The sequence below is a fragment of the Xyrauchen texanus genome, chromosome 10, assembly GCF_025860055.1.
Source record: "Xyrauchen texanus isolate HMW12.3.18 chromosome 10, RBS_HiC_50CHRs, whole genome shotgun sequence".
Taxonomy (NCBI): domain Eukaryota; kingdom Metazoa; phylum Chordata; class Actinopteri; order Cypriniformes; family Catostomidae; genus Xyrauchen; species Xyrauchen texanus.
Window position 1 is genome coordinate 46757735 of NC_068285.1, and position 23709 is coordinate 46781443.

The 23709-nt window shown below is 37.7% G+C and overlaps 1 protein-coding gene across 3 annotated transcripts in view; it reads left to right on the forward strand.

Moving 5' to 3' along the window:
• The first annotated feature begins 689 nt into the window (after positions 1–689).
• Positions 690–23709, forward strand: part of ddah2 (dimethylarginine dimethylaminohydrolase 2) — a 28763-nt gene continuing 5743 nt past the window's right edge. Inside the window, exons 1-6 of one of the 3 annotated variants that reach the window (XM_052135561.1) lie at positions 690–848; positions 6763–7341; positions 7429–7617; positions 13975–14094; positions 15945–16088; positions 18433–19652. In XM_052135561.1, coding sequence (XP_051991521.1) covers positions 7051–7341; positions 7429–7617; positions 13975–14094; positions 15945–16088; positions 18433–18549 — 861 coding nt within the window. In that variant the 5' untranslated portion in view covers positions 690–848; positions 6763–7050 and the 3' untranslated portion in view covers positions 18550–19652. The other 2 variants (XM_052135560.1, XM_052135562.1) reach the window with 2 other exon arrangements.

Genomic DNA, 23709 nt, shown 5'->3' on the forward strand with positions numbered 1-23709 from the left:
GTAATTTGATTTTCAAAGGACAGATTGGTATCAAATATAACACCTAAGTTCTTCGCTGTTGAAGATGAATTAATGTTACAGTGTATGTAAACTTCTGACCCACTGGAATTGTAATTTAGTCAACTAAAAGTGAAACAATCTGTCTGTAAACATTTGTTGGAAAAATTAGTTGTCATGCACAAAGTAGATGTCCTAAATGACTTTATAAAAAAATTATAGTTTGCTAATATGAAATCTGTGGAGTGGTTAAAAAATGTGTTTTAATTACTTCATCTTAAGTGAATGTAAACTTCTGACTTCAACTAATATATATATATATATATATATATATATATATATATATATATATATATATATATATATATATATATATATATATATATATATATATATATATATATATATATATATATATATATATATATATATATATATATACGTGACTTGAAATAGTGAAGAATCTTTCTACTTAAATGTGTCTTCATTTTTTCAAAAACCTATAAGTTGCTATTTTCAGGTTAAAATCAATGAATAAAAATTCCAGATTTTGCTGTTTCGAACTTTTAGACCCCACTGTAATCTGTTATTTCATGATGCTGTGAGGATAGAGAGCTCAGTCTGACCCACATATTAAGAGTGGATTAGTGAACAGCTGCAGGCAACACAAACCAGGACTGTGTCAGAGAGTTCAGGATTCAGTGGACGGTTCATTCTTCAGGTTGAGTTTAGTCTGGATAAGAAGAGCCACTGCTGCTTCATTATTTTTAACTCACGGTTCAACTATGATTGATCTGGAGTGGGCGTGTAGAGAGAAAGATGGAGGTGTGGCACTCTAAACAACAGGACGGGTGAGTAGGCTAAAGCCCAAAAGATGATTAGAAATATAATTAATACGGGCCAGAGTTATGCCGCTGCGAGCACTTTATTTCACTTTTATGTTTTACCGGAAAATTAACGTACACGGCAGAAACTAACGTTGTAAGGACCCAGAGTAGTTTCGACTTTAGTGAATGGTCGTGGAAAGTAAATCTCTGAAATCACCCACGGTCACGCAGAACTCCAACAGGAAGGAAGGATGGATGATTGAGGGGGGAAGGGAAAGAGTGGAGGTTATAAGCACAGAATTACGCTATCGTGTTTGTGTTGTTGAGCCGAACTCAGGAGAGGACGATCAAAACAACTGAAGTAAGTGCTTTACACGGACAGGAAGATAACAAACAGACGCGTCTCATCGATACATGACTTAAGATCGTCGACATTAGTTCATGATTCGTTTGATTTCGACAGGGCGTCAGCTTCGCCAGCAGAAACACTTTTGCACGCTGTTGAACCGCTTTAGTTAGTCAGCACCATCGACAAAACATTTCAATAGTGTTTGTACTATTTGAGTCGGTGTTATGTCCGTTAATGCTTCAGGCCGCATGTAAATGAGAGTGATACAACACGGTTTGCACTACATGTTGTATGGTGTTTTTAAAGACCAATATCATCAGTGTTCAACGTGCAGTTTAAAAAAACATTACAAAAATGAGACATTTTGGTTTGTAGAGACACACATGTTGGAAGCTGCCTGTTAACTATAATCAACACTCAGCGTGTGTATTTCTATCAACGATAAATCACAGATGTTTCCCTCTAGTTTAGTAAATATTCGGTTTCCAGTTTTAATGTTTGTGAACTGGGTCATTCTGACTATTCGGTGCCATTTCAGCTTGTTAACTTTCTATCAAAAAAAGTTACAATTTCCATGATTTGATAATTTTATCTGAAGAAGGGCTTGTTACACTACAAGAAAAATATATTGGTCCAGCTCAGGATATTATTCTTTAATAATTTTGACCAAATTCTTCACACATGTGAAGGCCAAATGTCCACCCTGTTACAGGACATTTTCATCTCAATTAATAGCATTTTGAGTGAATGCGCAGTAATTTTAATATTTACATTTTCTAATAGCAAAAATGTCCCTCACTTTACTCTGCAAATGAGTTTTAACAAAGTGTTCATAAACAAGCATTATCTTGAAAAAATGAATTTTGGCCCCATTTTAAATTATTTCATTTTGCCATTTCATTCCCTACAAGTAACCACAAAGATATGCATAATATTTTTTTAACTGATTTTATTAACACAAAAAAACAGGGTGGACAGAGGTAAAACGGGGTGGACAGGACATAACAGGGTGGACATCACACCACTGAACAACAATATATGTCATGAAAGAAAATCAACTCATCCACTGTAGAACGTGGTGATTTTTTTTTTCCCTCCTCCCAACCGCTGGTACCTCTTCTTGTATTTTTCTTTTTGATCTTTTCCTTCTCCAGCAAGGCTTTTAGTTGTTCAATCTCCTTCTGGAGCCTAAGTTTCTAGTTTTAGATAACATGTATTATTTCACTCTCTCTCACACACACACACACACAGACATACACACACCACACAGATATGCACACATTGTAATGGAAAAATCATCTAAGATCATTTAAGTCCAGTTTCTACCAAATCAACCAAACATTAAATCGTAAAATTTCTTTTAACCTTGAGGGCCCTGGCTGTGGGGCATTTTTTTGGCTCTGGGGGACTGTCTGGACTTGGGGGAGGAGTGGTCATTTGGGGCTTTTCCACTGCACAGTACGACTCGGCTCTGCTCGTCTTTTGGGGGTTTTCCACTGTGGATAGTACCTGGTACCTGGAACTTTTTTTTTTTAGTACCACCTCGGTTGAGGTTCCAAGTGAGCTGAGCCGAAACTAAATGTGACATCAAAATCCTGCAGATCGCTGATTGGTCAGAGAGAATCGTCACTACCAGCGTCACTGGATTTGCGACACAGGACATCAACCCCCTAGTTTTAAAGTTAGCAACAGCGATTGCAATATCATTTGTTCACGAGAATTTCGAATTGTAAAAAGAAATGGTTGTGCGCAAAACCACGCTGTGGTCAATAAACAAGGTGCTCGTTCCTCTCATTTGCAACGAACTGAACGAAAAAGTCTTTCTGAAAGTGTCTCAGCTGTTGGCTGAACACGGCTACCACCAGACCTACCAACAGTGTATGGAAAAGTAAAAAAAACCTTAAGTGACTACAGAACCATCAAGGACCACATCAGCCAGAGTGGTTCAAACAGAAGAAAGTGGAAATGGTTCGACCACATGGTATCTATGGCAATAGACCTGTGAGCAATGCTAGGGAGAGTGCCCTGGACTCCGCCATGGCGTTGTTGAAGTCCACGATGGAGGATGGTACGTTTTGTTCGTTAACTCTATACTCTGCTTGAAAGCTTCACTTTATTTAGTTGACCAGCTACTGGAAAGTTTGCTTCTAAAACAACCAGGCCAATTTAACTGTTACTTTTGTATGAAATCACCATGCAACAACTGTTTTATGTAGCACAATGAGCTAGTAGCTAACAGCGGTCGTGTTATTGTGTATATAGTCAGTAATTTTAGTGTCGCGGCAGTAGAGGTGGCACAACTATGACGATCAGACTATAATCCCACCCACGTTGAGGCGGCAGTAAACTGCAGTGGAAAAGTAAACTCAGAATAGTAAAGCAAGCAGAGTCGAGTTGAACCGTAATGTGCTGTGGAGAAGTGCAATGACTTAGATGTTGTCCTGGGTCTGGTACAATCCCTTTGCTTTCTCTTCTTTTCTCGCCATTTTTTTCTCTGTGCTCTCTTCTCTTTTTCACGGAGTACTAACACTTACTTTTTTCTTCCTTTCTCTCTATCCTTTCTCCTACTCTTTGAGATATATGTGCCTTCTTTCAGGGTCTGCATCACGACGTGCCCTGTAGGGTCTGCATCACGACGTGCCCTGTAGCACCACTGCTTTTCTGCAGCAGACAACGGCGCCATTTCCTGACAAATACATGCATGCCATTTAAGATACTCTTTGCTGAATGTATATAAAAAATAAATGCAAAATAGATTAATTATAAGTACCAATATTTGCTGTAAACCCTTATTTTTCTAGCTTTTAAGTCCACTCTGATACAACATGTCCACCCTGTTACTCTGCAAAACAGTAACAGGGTGGACAGTAACAGGAGGGACATTTTATGCTACTCATGTGATTAACAACAAGCTAGTGCACAGTGACCACTGAGGAAGATTTTTAACCTGTTTATTAACCATATTTTCAAAATTACAAACAATTATCCGTTTCCACTACAAATAAGCATAACAGAGTGGACATGTTATGCTTTACCACATCAGTGACTCATTCTAAAACATTGAAAAAAGGGCAAATTAAGGAGTGATACTTAATCTGCTTCTTATAGATAGCCATGTGATTGATGGAAAGTCCCTCTGAATGTGCCCCCTTGACTGTTCCTCTAGAGGAACAGGGGGGACATTTAATTCAGGGACACAACCTATTTTAAAGACTTTAAGCATTACAAATATATTAATAACAGAAAATATATTTTGGTGAGGAATATTATAAATATGAATATACCACAATATTGAAAAAAATGTAATTTGATTTTTATTTACTTCATAAATGACTGAAATTATGCAAGCTTACTTGGGGACATGGCAGTTTAACCTACTTGCACTAAAATCAGAGTAAATATTTTTTATTAATCCTGGGTACATATTATTGTGTTCTATGGTAGAGGGGGATTAACTATGAAAGATGAGCATTTAGAAACTAATATTAGTCCATTTCAACACAAAATATACCACTTTGTTATGGGGACTCAAATGGCACTGAATGCTAGGAATGACCCAACTATGTGGACTGAAACAATCGTGCTCTTGTCCGCAGTAGCGTTTATCCTGAGCTCACATCAGAGCTTCCAATTATTGATATTAATATATCGAGTTAAACATTGAGGCAGTGAAAGTATCATTGATGAAAACTAAATGAAACATTTTAGCTATCTAAAATAAAAACGGAACTACAACACTTTTCAGAATTCCTAAACTAACTAAAATAAAAATATTATTACTAACTAAAAAAAAAGTTTTTTTTTTTATACACAATAAGGTGAATATGGGCAAAGTGTGACACTTTTGGACATTTTACATTCTTTTGTCACTTTTATGATTCAAATGCCACATAACCTGACGTTATTCCTTATAGAAAGCTTGGGGTGTCTTCTACCTTAGTTAAAAGCCAAAAATTAAGAAATACTCAATACTGTGAAGAAGAACCTGAGGAGAAACTTTTTTCACTAAATCCCAGATTTCTTTACATACCAGTGTTGGTAAAGTGGGACAGAGGATTCAATAGAAAAATCTACCAATTAATTGAAATTAAATGAAATATTTTCTTGCACACTTTCACATCATAAATCATCGTATGTAACATTTACACCATTTACATATACATTTAAGTCAACTTTTCCTCTTTATTTGCCTCAAATTTCTGTCATTTTCTTTACCATTCCTTTTCTCACCGGTGGTCATGAAGTGAGCTTCGCAATATATCCTTATTGTAAAAGTTCATTGTTTACTTCTCAAAGATTTGTTTAGTAAGAATTTTTAACCATTTAAATACATATGGATACAATAGAGGCCTAGCCTAACTGTGCCACTTTACCAAACTTCACCCTATATTATACAAAAAGGTTTTTTACAACATACCTTATAATTAAACATAAAAATGCCTCAAGATGGCCCTGAGAAATTTAATGACCATGATACCAGTAACTTATAGCTTTGGCAGCCATAAAATCTAAAATAAAAACAAACTGAAATGAGAAAACCGTAAGAAAGCAAAGTTAAATTGAATTGACAAATTTATATATATATATATATATATATATATATATATATATATATATATATATATATATATAACCTTAGCAGAGCATGTTCAAAGGCATTCAGTTTCCCCATTTGAAGATGGCCAAGTCTATCCATTCAAATATTTGTGCTTTTCCATTCATCTAGCAGCGCGAGTCCTAACGTGTGAAAACTTCAAAACCACAGAGCCATGGTAGCCATACTCAATTTTCCTCCACAGTTAAATTTATCCTTTACTTTCATTGGTTTATAAAAGAGCTCAAATTAAATCTCCCCTTAACCCACCTCCATGGACAATATCAGTCTCGGAGCTAAAGCCCAGTCCCACAATAGAGCCCCTCCACTTTGGAGAGTACGCCAAATGTGTTTACCTGAATACACTCCAAGACTATGTGTACCAGCAAACTCATGAATGTCTACTTATGGAATATTTACTTTAATACTATTACTAATTTAGTATTTTGTAATGTGCTGTGAGGTTCTGTATAAAGCAATTCGATTTAATAGAATTAATACAAGATTATGTTGGAAATTAATGTTCTATTTTCATGTGATTTTAAAGTTTTAATGAATTAATTTATTTAGACCAGGAACTAAAAAGGAATTTGTTTTCATGTTCCTTTCTCCCCCCTCATAACAGCATGAAAGTGAATAAATGATGAAGGCCTGGTTAAAAGTTTGCAAGTTAGTTTTGAGGTGAACTTCATAAAACAAAGAAAACATTTTAAAACATTTTCTTGAGAAATAAAACTGAAGAAACACTTGGAAATGTGTGAAATGGGCTAAGGCTGTTTATTTATAGCAATTTAAATGTACATGTACACTGAATTATTTTTACACACAAAATGTCCTTGAAATTGTAATGTGTATAAACCACTGACAGTTTTGTTTGTAGATTCTGAAACAGACATGGAGAACGAACACTGATGATTATCAGCCAATGCAGATCATCTCAAATTGCAGATTTTTCTCTTAATTTATGCATTCTTTCTCTCTCTCCTACTCTTTAGGTAGTATTATAAGGACAGACACAGTGTTTGAGCTTTCCGTCCAGAGTGTTTAAGGGGATTTTTGAAAGGGCCGAATAATTTGCTGATGCTTTAGACGTCAGTTGTCATTGCACAGACCTGCACACATCTTGCTTCCTGCAGTCAAAACACTTTCACTTCCATTCGCACACATTCTGACTCTCACACACTGGTTTGTGAAGAAATCACACCCTCTTACACTCGCATGTACAGACAAATACACACAAACCTGTAATACACGCTCCATACTCAAGTCAGGCACACACCATCATGGCCAACATTCAACCATATGGCTGCTTCACCCATGCTGTCGTCAGAGGGATTCCAGAATCCTTCGGGAGGTTGGCCGAGGGCGGAGATGGGGCACAGACAGACCTTGCTAAAGCCCAGCGTCAGATGGGGGTGTTAACAGGTGCACTGAGGCAAAAGGTGGGACTCCAACTGATCGAAATTCCAGCAGACCCAGAGCTGCCCGAGAGTTGGCGAATCGAAGACATCGCCTTGATCCATGGCGACACGGCGCTTATCACGCGACCCTTCAAACAGCAGCGACGTGCTGAGGTGAGGGGCATGCCCATATGCGTGAATGCAGGAGTGTTTTTTTAGTATATACAGTAAGTGCATATACAGTACATGTTCTTGTTGCAGGTGGAGGCTGTACGGCGGGTGCTGAATGAACTGAACCTGACGCTGGTGGAGATGGGCAATGAGGAGGGCGGGTCTGCTGGAGCCACTCTAGAAGGAAGTGATGTCCTCTTCACAGGGAAAGAGTTCTTTGTGGGCATTTCAAAACACACCAATCACAGAGGGGCAGAAATTCTGGCCAACACATTCAGAGTGAGTGTCAAGTGATCATTCGGTTTGCATTGAGTGTTTCGCTTGAATTGCTAGTCGATTCAATAGCATCTGAAAGATGCACAAAGTCATTTTTGTTTATGTTTTGATGACTCTTATTGTCAAAGTCATTTTTTTATTTGTACTAAACTAGTTGTCCAAGCCACTCAAAGTAGTATATAAATGTAAAAAGCCTTTATTGAATCATGGCTACGGATGTGTAGAACGCATTCATCAGGGAATAATAAAGGCTTAATGATGATGGCATTCTGAGATGCAAAGTGTCGGCTTGTGGAATGTTTTAACCAAATAGCCATGATTAAATAAAGGCTTTTTTAAATGTATACCCTACTGAACTACTAGTTTTTTGTATTTTAATAGAAGATCCCTTATCCAAAGTGCACCAGTGGCAATTGCTTCACACCCAAGCAGCAATAAAACAAATTAGAAATACATTTAATACAATTATAGAAATAGGTGTTTGCAGATTTTTTAGAGACATCAATGCAATTCAATGATTGATCCTAACTATATTTTAAATAAAAATGATAAGACAAGAAATGTGATGACATGCATAAGTCAGTAATTTATTATTTTATAAAATTCCACCGATTACAACAAACCTCATGTGTATCTTTAACTGCATATATACTGTATGAACAATTAGTCAGGAACTACACTTTCTGATTGAAGAATCGCTGGTACAACATTACATAATAACAGTTCCATGGACAGTTTAGACTGTGTTTTCTAGCCTATTGATGTATTTTAGGCTTGTAAAATTGAAAAAGTTCTTATTTTATTTTGAGCTGGACTTATGCATCAGTAAAAGACTCATTCAGAATAGTTATGTCCAGTTTGTGAACGAATCGTTCTTTGAACCAGTTCTTTTTAGTGATAGAGTTGAACCAGTTCACCAAATCGGACTCAATCGTTTGAAACCGTTCGAGTCTCAAGTCAACACTGATCCACAAGTTACTCTTATCTTAACCTTTGTCTCAGATGTGCCTGACACTGAATTTAAATGAGCCGATAACCGTGGGTAATATGATCCAAGAACTGGTGATATCTGCTTTTGTCAACTCTTTAATGAACTGCTCCAACTAGTTCACAAATCGAACTGAACACTCTGGTTGCAATAGTTCTCGAGTCAAAGGTACAATATCTGAGGACAGCAGCTCTCGATTCAACAGTACACTGATCCGAGGACAGCAGCTCTCGATTCAACAGTACACTGATCGGAGGACAGCAGCTTTCGCGTCAACAGTACACTGATCGGAGGACAGCAGCTTTCGCGTCAACAGTACACTGATTGGAGGACAGCAGCTCTCGCGTCAACAGTACACTGATCCCTGGACAGCAGCTCTCGAGTCAACAGTACACTGATCCGAGGACAGTAGCTCTCGCATCAACAGTACACTGAACAGGGAATCGCCTATTTCAGACATAATACTGAGAACTGCTGATCATTGAGCCGAGGACTTGAATGAGGGGGCGAAATTATTCAGTCAAGAGATGTAAATTAATTTTACTATTGAGTATTGTGCTTGCAGATTATATCTGAAGTTGTGATGAGCTGGGTCATGGTGTCTGTAAAAAAAGGGTGAGTTGATTAAGACTAGTTTAATCACTTTATTTGCTTTAGACGTGTGTTGAACAGCCACGTTTGTACATTTGAAGACAAAATGATTAGCCCCCTATGAAGTATTTTGTTATTTTTCAAATAATTCCCAAGTGCTGTTTAATGGAGCAAAGATTTTTTTCAACGTAGCATTTCTAAACATAATAGTTTATTTAGGCAACTCAAGAGTGTTTATAATACAAATAGAAACAAAATGATAACCAAGAATAAAAAACTACAGGTCAAAATTATTAGCCCTCTGATGTTAATAGTCAATAGTGTATCCCGTTTGCTTGATAACAGCCTTTAGTCGTGTGTTGTAGGTTCTCAACAAGTTTTAGGCATTTCTCCTGAGTCGCCGCAGCCCATTCCTACTTGGCAAATCTCTCAAGCTCCTCCAGATTTGTTGGTCTCCTGGCATGGATTCTAGTCTTCAGTGTGGCCCACAGACTGGGTTCGAATTATGATTTCATCTTTGTTGGGGTCTCTTAAAAAAAAAAAAGTAGCCTATAAGCAGGCGTGGTGTGTGTGATAAATAATTGCACTGCACTTGATTCTTTTGATTTCAATGTTTATTAATACAGGAGTAGAGAAACGACAATAATAAACCACCTTATATCACCCTGTTGCTACTGATGGTATGATCATACGTGCAAAAGGGTTAACATAAACATTGAAGGAATATATTGAAGGAAAAAATGCTTTATTTGTAATTTAAAATAATGGTGCTGATGATTTTTAGAGACCCCCACAGGTGTATGATTTTACTGCTTTCATGGGAGCTCATCCTCTCTCTATGGGAGCTCAGCTCCCACTGGCTCCCACGTAATTCGAACCATGCCCACAGATTTTCTATGGGATTCAAGTCTGGGCTTTGTGCAGGCAGGTCAATGACATTCACTTTGCTCATTTGGAGGTAGTTCTTCACCAGAAGTGAGGTATGCTTTGGGTCATTATCATGCTGGAACAAGAAATGTCAACCCAAACCAGGTTTTCTTTCAAAATCTTCTCGTAGTCTTCCTTTTTCATGATTTCTTCGACCCTGATGAGATTCCCAGTTTCAGATGCACTGAAACATTATACTCGCACCGCAGTGTTTCACTGTGGGAACGGTGTTCATTGGGTTGAGCGCCTCTTCCTTATTTCTCCAAACATAGGCAACATCTCAATGGCCAAAAGATCTAGTTTTGTCTCATCTGGCCAAGGACATGTTTCCAGTATTCATAATTTTTCTCTAGGTTGTCCTTGGCTAACTTCAGTCTAGCTTGGAGGTGTCTCTTCTTCAGAAGTGGCGTTTTTCTTGGTCTGCAACTTTGCATTCCATTCCTGTGCAGAGCTCTAGTGACTGTCTTCTTTGAGACATCAATCCCAGCCTTGGCAAATCATTCACTAGTGTTTTGGCAGTTGTTCTTGGGTTTTTAGAAACCTCTCTCACCAGTTTTCTTTCCAAGGTTTTTGAAATATTTCGCTTACTGCCTCTGCGAGTCTTGTTCTCCAATGTGTGGGTCTCTTCAAACTTCTTGATAATACTTCTCACGGCAGTTCTTGACACATGAAAACGCTTTGATAAACGTGTATATCTTTCTGCTTTGTGAGCATTAACACTTCTCAAGTGTAAACACATTTATTTTGTTTTTGCCATTTATGACAGTTTTATATTACTTCACTAGTTGTTTTGCAAGATATTAATCCTCAGTTTGAAGTGCAACTTAAATGCTTGGGGGATTAATTGGGTGAGTTAGGCTAATTAGGCAAGTCATTGTATAACATTTATTCATTTGGCAGACGCTTTTATCCAAAGCGACTTACAAAAGAGGAAGAACATCAGCGAATCATCTTAGGGAGACAGTGGTACAAAAAGTGCCATATTACAAAGTTTCACTATCATCATAATAGTATACAAAACAGATTTAAGTGCAACAAGAAATATATATATATATATATATATATTATTTTTATTTTATTTTTTTTTTTATTGACCGGTTAAGTGCTTTTGGAAAAGATGTGTTTTTAGCCGCTTTTTGAAGATAGAGAGTGAGTTAGCTTCCGGATTGAGTTGGGAAGGTCATTCCACCACCGTGGTATGATGAAACTGAAAGTCCGGGAAAGTGTTTTGGTGCCTCTTTGTTTTGGTACGACAAGGCGACGTTCCTTAGCCGACCGCAGGCTTCTGGTGGGAACGTAGCTCTGCATAAATATTTTAAGGTATGCTGGAGCAGACCCAGTGACTGTTTTATATGCCAGCATCAGGGCCTTGAATTTAAAACGGGCATGAACCGGCAGCCAGTGGAGAGAGACAAAGAGTGGTGTAACGTGCTCTCTTAGGTTCATTAAAGACCAGACGTGCTGCTGCATTCTGGATCATTTGGAGAGGTCTAATAGCACATGCAGGAAGGCCTGCAATGAGAGCATTACAGTAGTCCAGTCTAGTTATGACAAGGGACTGAACGAGCAGTTGTGTGGCATGTACAGAGAGGAAGGGTCTTATCTTCCTGATATTGTAGAGTGTAAATCTACAAGATCTTGCAGTTTTTGAAATGTGGTCTGTGAAATTTAGCTCATCATCAATGGTTACCCCTAGATTTCTGACCGTTTTGGAAGGCGAAACTGTAGTTGGACCCAGCTGCACGGTGATGTTGTGTTCAACAGCAGGGTTGGCTGGAAAGACAAGGAGTTCGGTCTTGGCAGGGTTGAGTTGAAGGTGGTGTTCCTTCATCCAGGCCGAGATGTCTGCCAGACAGGCAGCGATACATAACAGTGGTTGGTTCTGTAGATAATCAAAAAGATAATTTCTTATGGGGGCTAATAATACCTTAGCAGTTATTTTTTTATAATTATTTTATTCCAGGCAAATTGAAATAAATATGGCTTTTTCCAGAGGAAAAATATATAAGAAATACTGTTAAAATCCCCTTGCTCTTAAACATCACTTGGCAAATATTTGAAAAAGAATTGAAATTTCATAGGGGGCTAATCATTTAACAGGATCATTGAAACGAACTGTCCAAAAGAACCGATTCGCAGAAACTGTTCCATCACTAATTCAGAAACCGCTCGGACTGATGTGCAAGTGTTTTTGATTCACTAAAAAGCAGTTCATAAGAGTCATTCTCCGGGAACTGAACTGGTAACACACTATGCTTTCATTCACTAAAAAAAGAATTGGCTCATGGGAGTCATTAATTCTGGAATCAGAATAAACTGGATGTGTTTTGTGTTTCATGCTGTAGATTCAAATGAACCAGCTCATTGGAGTAATTTTTGGGAATCAGACAGCACTTGATGTGATGTATGTTTTGCACTGTAGACTCAAAAAACCGGCTCATAAGAGTAATTCGTCATACATCGTCATTCGATTACCAAAAGAGATTATTATTCCCTGTGTTTTGGAAACATGTCACTGCAAACGTTTGCTAATTAAGTTTTATTATCATGTATTGTAGGATATTTTGCTCATTTATGGATCTTATTTAATAAATGTCGACATGTTTGCATGACATCACACACCTGATTCTCTCTGAAATTTGAGTTGAGGATTTCCGCACAAGTTTCCAAGTCCAACTTCAGGTGGCGTTTCATTGCATTTTCCAGTAGGATGTTGGTAATTGAATGGAACGCAGCATATGGGTGCCTACGCACTAGAGTTCGGACGGAGAGGGAAAATGCAGAAAATGATGCTCAGACCAAAATTGAGAACATTTCAACTTTTGATGGTATGCACTATGACACAGGCTTTCATTGACAAACTAGAATTTAAATGTGTAATGTGAAATCCAATTTGCTGTATGCACACTTTAATTCAAACTGACATGGCTCTTTCCACACCCTCAAAACCGAGCCAACACATTCCTATTTGTCAATCACTTTGTCCGAGCTTTCCCTAGTCTATAGGTGCACTAATTCTGCAGGAAGGTGGCCAACCAGAAGTGGAAGCCAAATGCAACCATGGCAAGGAATTATCGATGATGTTAAAGGAACAGTTGAATATCATTATACACTAACATCTCTCCAAATGACTTTCTTGAAATCTTCACATGGTTTATTTGCCAAATAATTAAACGGTGAATACCACTTCTGAAGCGATACGATCATTTTGTATGATGAACAGAACAAAATTCGCTAGTCTCTCTCAAATCAAATCATGTCAATAAAGTAAAGCTTTTGAATAAAAAATGCCAGCTACGTCAATAACATCACACCACGTTGGTTCTTATCGCGTCTCTAAAAGGCTCACAACCAAAACTCAATGATATTCTGGTTTCTACATATGACTCGGGTACTCCTTTAATGCACATCAATGGGATGTTTTCCACCTTTTAATGGCAAAAACCAAGTCCTGTCTCTTTATTTACATTTAGCTTTTATCCAAAGCGACTTACAAATGAGGAACATGGCAAACAATTTGTCATAGGTAATCAATATCTGCAGTAGCCAAGTATTGCCAAGTTCTCAAAATGTGTGGAGTAGTATAGAAGCTAGCGCAGAAGAAAGAGGGAGAATACATTTTCAATACATTTTATTATTTTTATTGTTAAATAGTTGGTGCAATTTCTGTGGATTGGTTAAGTGCTTGTGGAACAGATGTTTTCTGTTCCGAAAATAGGAATAAAGTAATAGTCCACCTTTCCTCAACAAGCTGCATCATTTGAGATATCATTCATGTCAGTAGTTTTTTTTTTAATGTGTTTTAACAAACAGCAAAGGAAAATAAGAATAAGGGTTTGTTGTTGTGTGTTCAGGACTTTGCTGTGTCCACTGTGCCTGTGTGTGGAGGCTCTCGACTGAAGAATATCTGCTCGATGGGTGGCCCCGATACCATCATCATCAGCAACAGTGACGGAGCCAAAAAAACACTCAGAGTGAGCACTTGTACAGTAATATTATAAGAGGGAGTATGACTTGAAACTTTAACAGTACAAATCAGATATACATTGTAATACATTTTTTGTTTAAGCTGTATTGTATAGTGCATCAATCAGTATTTCATTATTACATAAATACACATGATCTTATAAGATCTCTGTACATAATAATACATAAGATCGCTACATGTCTTTTATAGATCACATTATTGGATTTCTAGAGTTCAACTAGATTGATGTGGATTTTTCAGTGATTGATGATTCTGATATCCAAGTGTGTGTGTGTGTGTGTGTGTGTGTGTGCGCGCGCCAGTGTATATATACAGTGCACTCAAAGTATTCAGACCCTTTTAAAAAGAAGATTTATTAAAAAGAAAAATCACATTGACATAAGTATTCATACCCTTAACTCAGTACTTCGTTGAAGCACCTTTGGCAGCAAATACAGCTTCAAGTCTTTTTGGGGATGATTCGACAAGCTTTACACAGCAGGATTTGGGGATTTTCTGCCATTCTTCTCTGAAGATCCTCCCAGGCTCTGTCAGGTTGGATTGGGACCATCGGTGGACAGCCATTTTCAGGTCTCTCCAGAGATGTTTGATTGGGTTCAAGTCCGGGCTCTGACAGGGCCACTCAATGACATTCACAGAGTTGTCGCTAAGCCACACTTGCATTGTCTTGGCTGTGTGCTTGGGGTCATTGTCCTGTTGAAAGGTGAACCTATGGCCCAGTCTGAGGTCTGAGCGATCTCGACCAGGCTTTCATTAAGCATATCTCTATTTTGCTACGTTCAGATTTCCCTTCAACCCTGACCAGTCTCCCAGACCCTGCTGTTGAAATATGTCCACACTGCATGATGCTACCACTACCATGCTACACATTTGGGATGGTATTGCGCGGGTGATGAGTGGTGCCTAGTTTCCTCCTGATGTGACCTTGGAATTGAGGCCAAACTGTTCAATCTTTGAGAAACTAGATTCTCTGGTCTGATGAAACAGAGGCTGAGAGTCCTTTATTCCAAATTCCAAGCGGGCTTTCATGTGTTTTGCACTGAGGAGAGGCTTCCGTCTGGCAGCTCTTTCATAAAGCCCAGATTGATGGAGTGTTGCAGTGATGGTTGTCCTCCTGCAAGTTTCTCCCATCTCCACACATGATCTCTGGAGCTCAACCAGAGTGACAATCGGGTTTTTCGTCACTTCTCCTACTAAGGCCCTTCTCCCCCAATTGCTCAGTTTGGCTGGGCAGCCAGCTCTAGGAAGAATCCTAGTTGTTCCAAACTTCTTCCATTGAAGAATAATGAAGGCCACTGTGCTCTTGGGAACCTTCAATGTAGATAATTGTTTGTAGCCTTCCCCAGATCTGTATCATGACACAATCCTGTCCAGCTCTGCAGGCAGTTCCTTTGACCGCATGGCTTGGTTTTTAGCTGCAAGACCTTACAATTAATAGAGAGGTGTGTACCTTTTTATAAATCATGTCCAATCAATTGAATTTGCCACAGGTTGACCTCAAATCAATGTGTTGAAACATCTAAAAGTTGATCCAGAGTAATCGAATGCACCCGAGATAAATTTCAAGTGTTAAGGTTCTGAATACTTCATGCGATTTGTGATATTTCAGTTCAAGTTTTTTGCTTTGTCATTTATAGGGTATGGAGTGTAGATTGATGTGAAAAATAATATAAAGCATTTTAGCATTAGGCTGCAACAACAAAATGTGAAGAAAAAAAAACCCCTGAAGGGGTCTGAATACTTTATGAATGCATTGTATATCAGTCTTATTATTATTATCAACACACATGTCCCTTCTCAAAGAGTCCATCTGTGAGTGTGTTTGTGTGGTCACAGATGATGGAGCAGCTGACTGATCATCATTATGAGATATTGTCAGTACAGGAGGATATGGCTGCTAACTGTGTGTTCATCAGAGGTCCAGCTAAAGTGGACTATCTCTTGCATCCCACCGCAGAGGAGTGTCCAAACAGCATACCGGTGAGAGATCATAATCATGACCTTCTCTTGGACAGGCTTGAAAATTATCTTGGCATTTGTGTAATGGCATTAACCAGGGTTAGGTCCTATTTCTGTAACTGCTACTACTTTGTTTGTATAGACAAGGAACTGTCAGATCAAACACAGGTTATATATGGAATGCCACAAGGCTCAGTATTAGGTTCTCTACAGTTCTCCTTGAATATGCTTCCCTTGCATTCATTTTCACTGTTATGCCGATGATATTTGCATAAGTAGGTGTTCCTATAGTGGTCACCGATTGTATATTCCTGAATAGTGCAAATTATCCCTTTACATTTTGTCTCTTCAGCATATTTCTTTTTTAAATAATTATGAATAGTTTCAAAATAATCGAAATATTTCATCACTGTATTTTAACCCATTATTTAGAGACAATATCATTAATACATTAATATCGTACAGTCCACAAATAACGTTAGAGCAAAACCAGTAGAAACACCCACATACAGTATCTCACAAAAGTGAGTACACCCCTCACATTTTTGTAAATATTTGATTGTCTTTTTATGTGACAACACTAAAGAAGTAACACTTTGCTACAATGTAAAATAGTGAGTGTACAGCTTGTATAACAGTGTAAATTTGCTGTCCCCTCAAAATAACTCAACACACAGCCATTAATGTCTAAACCTCTGGCAACAAAAGTGCGTACATCCCAAGTGAAAATGTCCAAATTGGGCCCAAAGTGTCAATATTTTGTGTGGCCACCATTATTTTCCAGCACTGCTTTAACCCTCTTGGGCATGGAGTTCACCAGAGCTTCACAGGTTGCCAATGGAGTCCTCTTCCACACCTCCGTGATGACATCACGGAGCTGGTGGATGTTAGAGACCTTGTGCTCCTCCACCTTCCATTTGAGGATGCCCCACAGATGCTCAATAGGGTTTAGGTCTGGAGACATACTTGGCCAGTCCATCACCTTCACCCTCAGCTTCTTTAGCAAGGCAGTGGTCGCCTTGGAGGTATGTTTGGGGTCGTTATCATGCTGGAATACTGCCCTGCAGCCCAGTCTCCGAAGGGAGGGGATCATGCTCTGCTTCAGTATGTCACGGTACATGTTGGCATTCATGGTTACCTCAATGAACTGTAGCTCCCCAGTGCCGGCAGCACTCATGCAGCCCCAGACCATGACACTCCCACTACCATGCTTGACTGTAGGCAAGACACACTTTGTCTTTGTACTCCTCACCTGGTTTCCGCCACACATGCTTGACACCATCTGAACCAGATAAGTTTATCTTGGTCTCATGCGACCACAGGACATTGTTCCAGTAATCCATGTCCTTAGTTTGCTTGTCTTCAGCAAACTGTTTGCAGGCTTTCTTGTGCATCATCTTTAGAAGAGGCTTCCTTCTGGGACGACAGCCATGCAGACCAATTTGATGCAGTGTACGGCGTATGTTCTGAGCACTGACAGGCTGACATCCCCCACCCCTTCAACCTCTGCAGCAATGCTGGCAGCACTCATACGTCTATTTCCCAAAGACAACCTCTGGATATGATGCTGAGCACGTGCAATCAACTTGCCTGTTCTGAGTGGAACCTGTCCTGTTAATCCGCTGTATGGTCTTGGCCACAGTGCTGCAGCTCAGTGTCAGGGTCTTGGCAATCTTCTTATAGCCTAGGCCATCTTTATGTAGAGCAACAATTCTTTTTTTCAGATCCTCAGAAAGTTCTTCGCCATGAGGTGCCATGTTGAACTTCCAGTGACCATTTTGAGGGAGTGTGAGAGCGATGACACCAAATTTAACACACCTGCTTCCCATTCACACCTGAGACCTTGTAACACTAACGAGTCACATGACACCGGGGAGGGAAAATGGCTAATTTGGCCCAGTTTGGACATTTTCACTTAGGGGTGTACTCACTTTTGTTGCCAGTGGTTTAGACATCAATGGCTGTGTGTTGAGTTATTTTGAGGGGACAGCAAATGTACACTGCTACAAAGTAGTGAGTGTACAGCTTGTATAACAAAGTGTCATTTCTTCAGTGTTGTCACATGAAAAGATATATTCAAATATTTACAAAAATGTGAGGGGTGTACTCACTTTTGTGAGATACTGTACATCTTAGAAATAGAGATTATTGACATCAAGTGACATTGTCGTTCGAATGGGGCTGTACTCTTCTGACATAATTCTTTAAAATATGTGATCTAAAATTCATGTGTAATTTTCTTTATTTACATATTGAATTATCTTATTTCTTCTACAGCAAATATTTTGATGCGTTATCAATCATGTAATTAATTACATTTTATTTTAATCGATAGACCGCTCAACATTGTGTTTGTCTCTTTCAGGTGTTCCAGAGGTTGACAGACTACACTCTCCTACCCACAGCTTACAGTGAAGCTTCTAAACTGGGGGGCACGCTGTCCTCCCTTTGTCTGCTCGTCAACAAGAAACTACATTACTAGAGACTAACACATATTCACTGCATAATTTCATTTGTCTGCACACAAGTCCGTTCAGTGAGGTCTAGACCAGTTATAACTGGTTTGCGACATTCAGCAATTGTCCAATTGTTGTTTCCTGTGTTCCTCTTATGCGTTTGTCTCTGTCTTATCTGTAGGTTTGGTCTGATCATATTTTGAGTGTTAAATCATTGTGATGAATGACTGTAAAACAAATAAATGCTAATGCAACTTAATTATCAAGTTTACAGCTGGTACTGCGTGTAATTTTATCAAGAGTTTTTCTTGATGCCTTATAGCTTTACATGATGCCTTACGACATTCTATTGAAATTCACCCTTATTCTGTGCTTTGAGTGCTAATGTTTCACAGAATGCATTGCACTATGAATAGTATTTTGAAACTACTTTAGTCTTGGACTAAACTTTGCTTGCCCATAAACTGCTAGTTATATTTTTAATACAACATTGTTCTATTTAATGCCTGAATATATTTTCTCCCATTTCTCGCTTTAATCATCCACATAATTATGATGGCAAAATAATGAATACGTGTTCCTCGCACCATTACTACATTATGATTGTAAAGAAGCCCTTAAAGTCTAGGCCAGTGTTTCTCAATCCCCAGCACTGAACATTTCAGATCCTCCATGTTTCAAGTTAAATTTGAGTTTTTTTAAAACACATTTGGATTTGTAACAAACTCTTGAAATAAAGAGCTGATCAGTGTATAGAATTCAGGCACTTTAACACTTAGAACTTCTAGAAAGCATTGTTAAAATATCCACACATATTATTTGAATTGGTGTATGTACATGCAACAGAAGATTGGTCTTTATTTTTTCTTCAAGTAATGAAAATTTCCAGCAAGTCTGTTGCGTTTAATAGAACTTGCTGCTAGATATGCAGCTGATGGAAATTACATTAATCTTTTATTTTTTTCATATAAAATGGCTTACTCCTTTGTCTTGCTAAGGCTAATTTAATCACTAACATTTTATGTATCATTTACACACAATTTAATATTTTTACACCGATTCATTTGGCAAAATCACAGATTGATTGAAAATAATGGCCAATAAATTCTTCAGCTCAAAAGTGATTTCACTTTGATTTTTCTTTGTTTTGTCTCATATTTCATCTCAAGCATGCTCTTCACTTACAATTCATGTACTTGTACAATAACTTTTGAAAATAAAAAATACATGAAAATGACAACTGTGGGACAGTCGATAAAAAAAAAACTGATAGAAATCCTTTACAGCCATTTAATATAGAAATAGTTTATTTCACTCGGTTTAAACTATCAGTTTTCCTAAATGCAATAATTTGTATATTTGAAATGGATTTACATTGTTCCAGAACCAGATTTTCAATATTAAAATAAGCTTAAAGTCTACTTTCCACAGTCCTACATTACTTTTTGCATTGCACACCTCCCTTGGCAGGTTCAGTGCCCGGTTGCTTAAAGCACCTAAAGTTTTTCCCTTTAGTATAACACAAAGTGTGATTTCGCCTTGTCTGAGGGAATGATATTAAGGTATATTTGGTGCAAAACAAATGAGCACCTGTGACAGTGTTATTTGTAGTTGTAGAGATTAGCCGCACATGTGTATCAGTAAATTTGAAGTCACAGAGAAATATATTTTAGGAGTTGCAAGGTTGCAGATTTTTATTCTCTCCCACAAACACAAACACAACAGTTACACCTTCTCAAATTCTTCATTGCAGGTGCACAAACCCTTTTCTACGAATCACAAATTAAGAAACTCATACACTCACATTTTTGCTACAGTTGTTGCAGTAAATATGGTGCAAAACACATTCACACACCCGCATCAAAAAATGTGGAGTCACGGACAGATTTTGCTCATCCGCAAATCAGTATGTGAATTCATCCAACGAGAGTTGCACACTTGTAGAATATTTTCTCACAAATATTTTTTTTTCTTTGATATTTTTCTCGCACAAACACAAGTACAAAAGTACAACTGCTTGAATCTGCTGCTACGAGTCTCAAACATTGTTTTTCGCGCGCTCTTCCTTTTGCACCACATGTCTGTGTAAAATATTGAGCAAAAGTGAGTTGTGCATCTGTAGAGGCAGGAGGCGGGCACTGTTCAGAGATCAGAGAATTTTGGCCCATCAGAAGAGCTAGTTTGGGCGCCTACAAGCAGTTGTACTTTTGTACTTGTGTTTGTGCGAGAAAAATATCAAAGAAAAAAAATTATTTGTGAGAAAATATTCTACAAGTGTGCAACTCTCGTTGGATGAATTCACATACTTTTGCAGATGAGCAAAATCTGTCCGTGACTCCACATTTTTTGATGCGGGTGTGTGAATGTGTTTTGCACCATATTTACTGCAACAACTGTAGCAAAAATGTGAGTGTATGAATTTCTTAATTTGTGATTCGTAGAAAAGGATTTGTGCACCTGCAATGAAGAATTTGAGAAGGTGTAACTGTTGTATTTGTGGGAGAGAAAAAAAAATCTGTAACCTTGCAACTCTTAAAATATATTTCTCTGTGACTTCAAATTTACTGATACACATGTGCGGCTAATCTCTACAACTACAAATAACACTGTCACAGGTGCTCATTTGTTTTGCACCAAATATACCTTCATAGAATGACTTGAGGGTGTTGCATATAATCCCTTAGACACTTCTCATAGGCAAGGAAAACAGTTACGGGTTATAATACCGTGAACCAGGTTTTACCATAATAATATTCTACTGTTACCATGGACACAACATGTCTCCAACTTTCAGAAGATCAGAAATGTCCCGACCAACATTTGGGCAATTTTACCACATAGAAAATACTTTAATAGAATATTATATTTATTTAATTTAAAATTTTCTCAGTATCATAATTAATGTCTAAATTGTCCTACATCTTCTGAAGCAGCGCATAAACGGCGTTTAAACGTGTCACTTGTTAGTTTTCACAGCACTTTCAGGAGGCACCAATCGCAGTCCTTTATAATTACTACATAAATATTCAAATACTTTTTCTGGAGGATGCACAGGTGGATTTCCATTTGTAACCTACACTTAAGGTGAAGTTTCCCTGTCACCTTTAATGTACTTTTGTAATGATTTAAAGGCAAATATCAATAAAACTTCTATTATATACCGTTTGCAAATATGCAGAGATTTTGTTTAAACCGATGTAATAAACCAACCTCACACAACTTGGGCAGATCCAGCATCCTGTGGAGTGCTCATAAATCTTACTCTAAAGCACATATTCTAACAGTCTCTCCTCAACTGTTCCCTGACACTTTTCTAATGCTAGAAGGCAAAAATGAATAAAACTTGTATAACACAGTTTGCGAATATGAAAATATCTCCTGTCGAGCGCTCATCAAATATCTTTCTCTGAAATGTGCATTCTATCAGCCAGAATCAAAAACTTCAGGATCAAGATCAAAAGTTCCTCAAATTCACAAATCATGAAGGTCACTCCGTGACAATCCAAGCAGGTGATCCAAGCGGTTTAAACTGTCAGGCGCTGGATCCGGATGAGCGTGCAACTTCAAGGCTGCATCTGAAACCAGGAAAATGCGGCCCCCAGAGGCTGTTTCTGAGGGTACGATGAAATTAAGGTGCTTTTCAAACTGTTCAGAGACCAGTGCGCTAACATTAAGTGTCTTATTCACTATGCACAGTACGTCAAATTGGTTAGATTCAGTATATTTTTTCAGTAAATGCGATTGTAACCAAGTGAAATTAAACAAGGCTCTAGGCAAAAACGCCCATAAAAAGACAAATGCGCCAGAAACGTTTAATTTTGGGGCAAAAACTACCTTAGAAGTGAATTCAAGAGATGTGACGTTTGACACGGAAGCTTCAATACTTTCACATTGAAGCACTGTATTCATTTGGGGGAAAACCATGTGAAGTAAAACATTGACATTTTCCGTTCACTCCAGTTTTTGCCCATAAACGCTGAGGGTAAAGATTTTGTATCATCTTGACATTCATTTTTAATCATAAAGGACAACATGGCTGTTGTTCTTTTATTATTTAATTTTGTTTAACAAACAAAGATAACATGAAAGAGGGTTAAATGAGTTACAACACCACATTTTAAAAGCTCAATAGGGTACAACACCAAATATTTTTGAGTGAAAATATTAGTTAAAATGTGAATTAATAACTTAACATGGTGGGAAAAAATCACTATATGCATATTCAAGCAGACTCTGAACTTTGACCTTAATTATTTTCCACAACTTTTTGTATTTAAAGAAATGCTAAAAAGATTTTAACATTGACAACACCAATGCCACGAAATCAAGGGACAAACATTCTTTAAATGAATTATTATTAATAATTTTACTTTGCACACTTGTTCGGCTTTACACTAATGCTTTTATTAAAAATAAGAACAAAATAAATACAGAAATAACTTAACATGTCACAGAAGTGATGTACCAGATGAAGGGGATAAGGATTTTTTTCAGGCAATTAACAATTTCAAATATATTTTCTACAGAATTTGCAAAACAGAGTCAAGCCATTTCATATAATTAAAGGGCAGGTTATAGAATTATACCTTTTAAAGTTTTATTCTGCTATTTGAAAGCTTTTTCATGACTAAAAAAGTCAAAGGACATGTTTGTCAACATATTGAGCCAAATGTTGTCTGAAATAACCTGTTTTGAGAGACACAAAGCTTTCTTTACAGATGGGGGCGCTAGACGAATCACAAACTGAATCCTCCATTAAATCTGCATTCAAATCTTATTTTTAATTAAAACATTTGTTTTAAACAAAAATGTTGTATATGTTATTAGTTAATGCACTATGAACGAACAATGATAAATTGTATATTACCATCATTAAAAATATCGTTAATGGTTAGTTCATGATGCTTTTATGTATTAAAAATAAAACCTTATTGTAAAGTGTTAACAATAACTCTTGACAAACACAGCTATTGTTGATCAGGAAAATGGAATTGCAGATTAATCTGGAAGAAATCACATCCCTGAGGACGAGTTACACACTGAAGTTAAATCCTCACTGTTAGGGGTTTGTTTAGATGAGCAGTAGCTTGCCATAAGAAATGTCACCAATTCTCTACTAGCATTTAAATTCAGTGTCCATTTCACACTTGTGAGTTGGTACCTGGTTGACTCTGGAGGGGAAACAT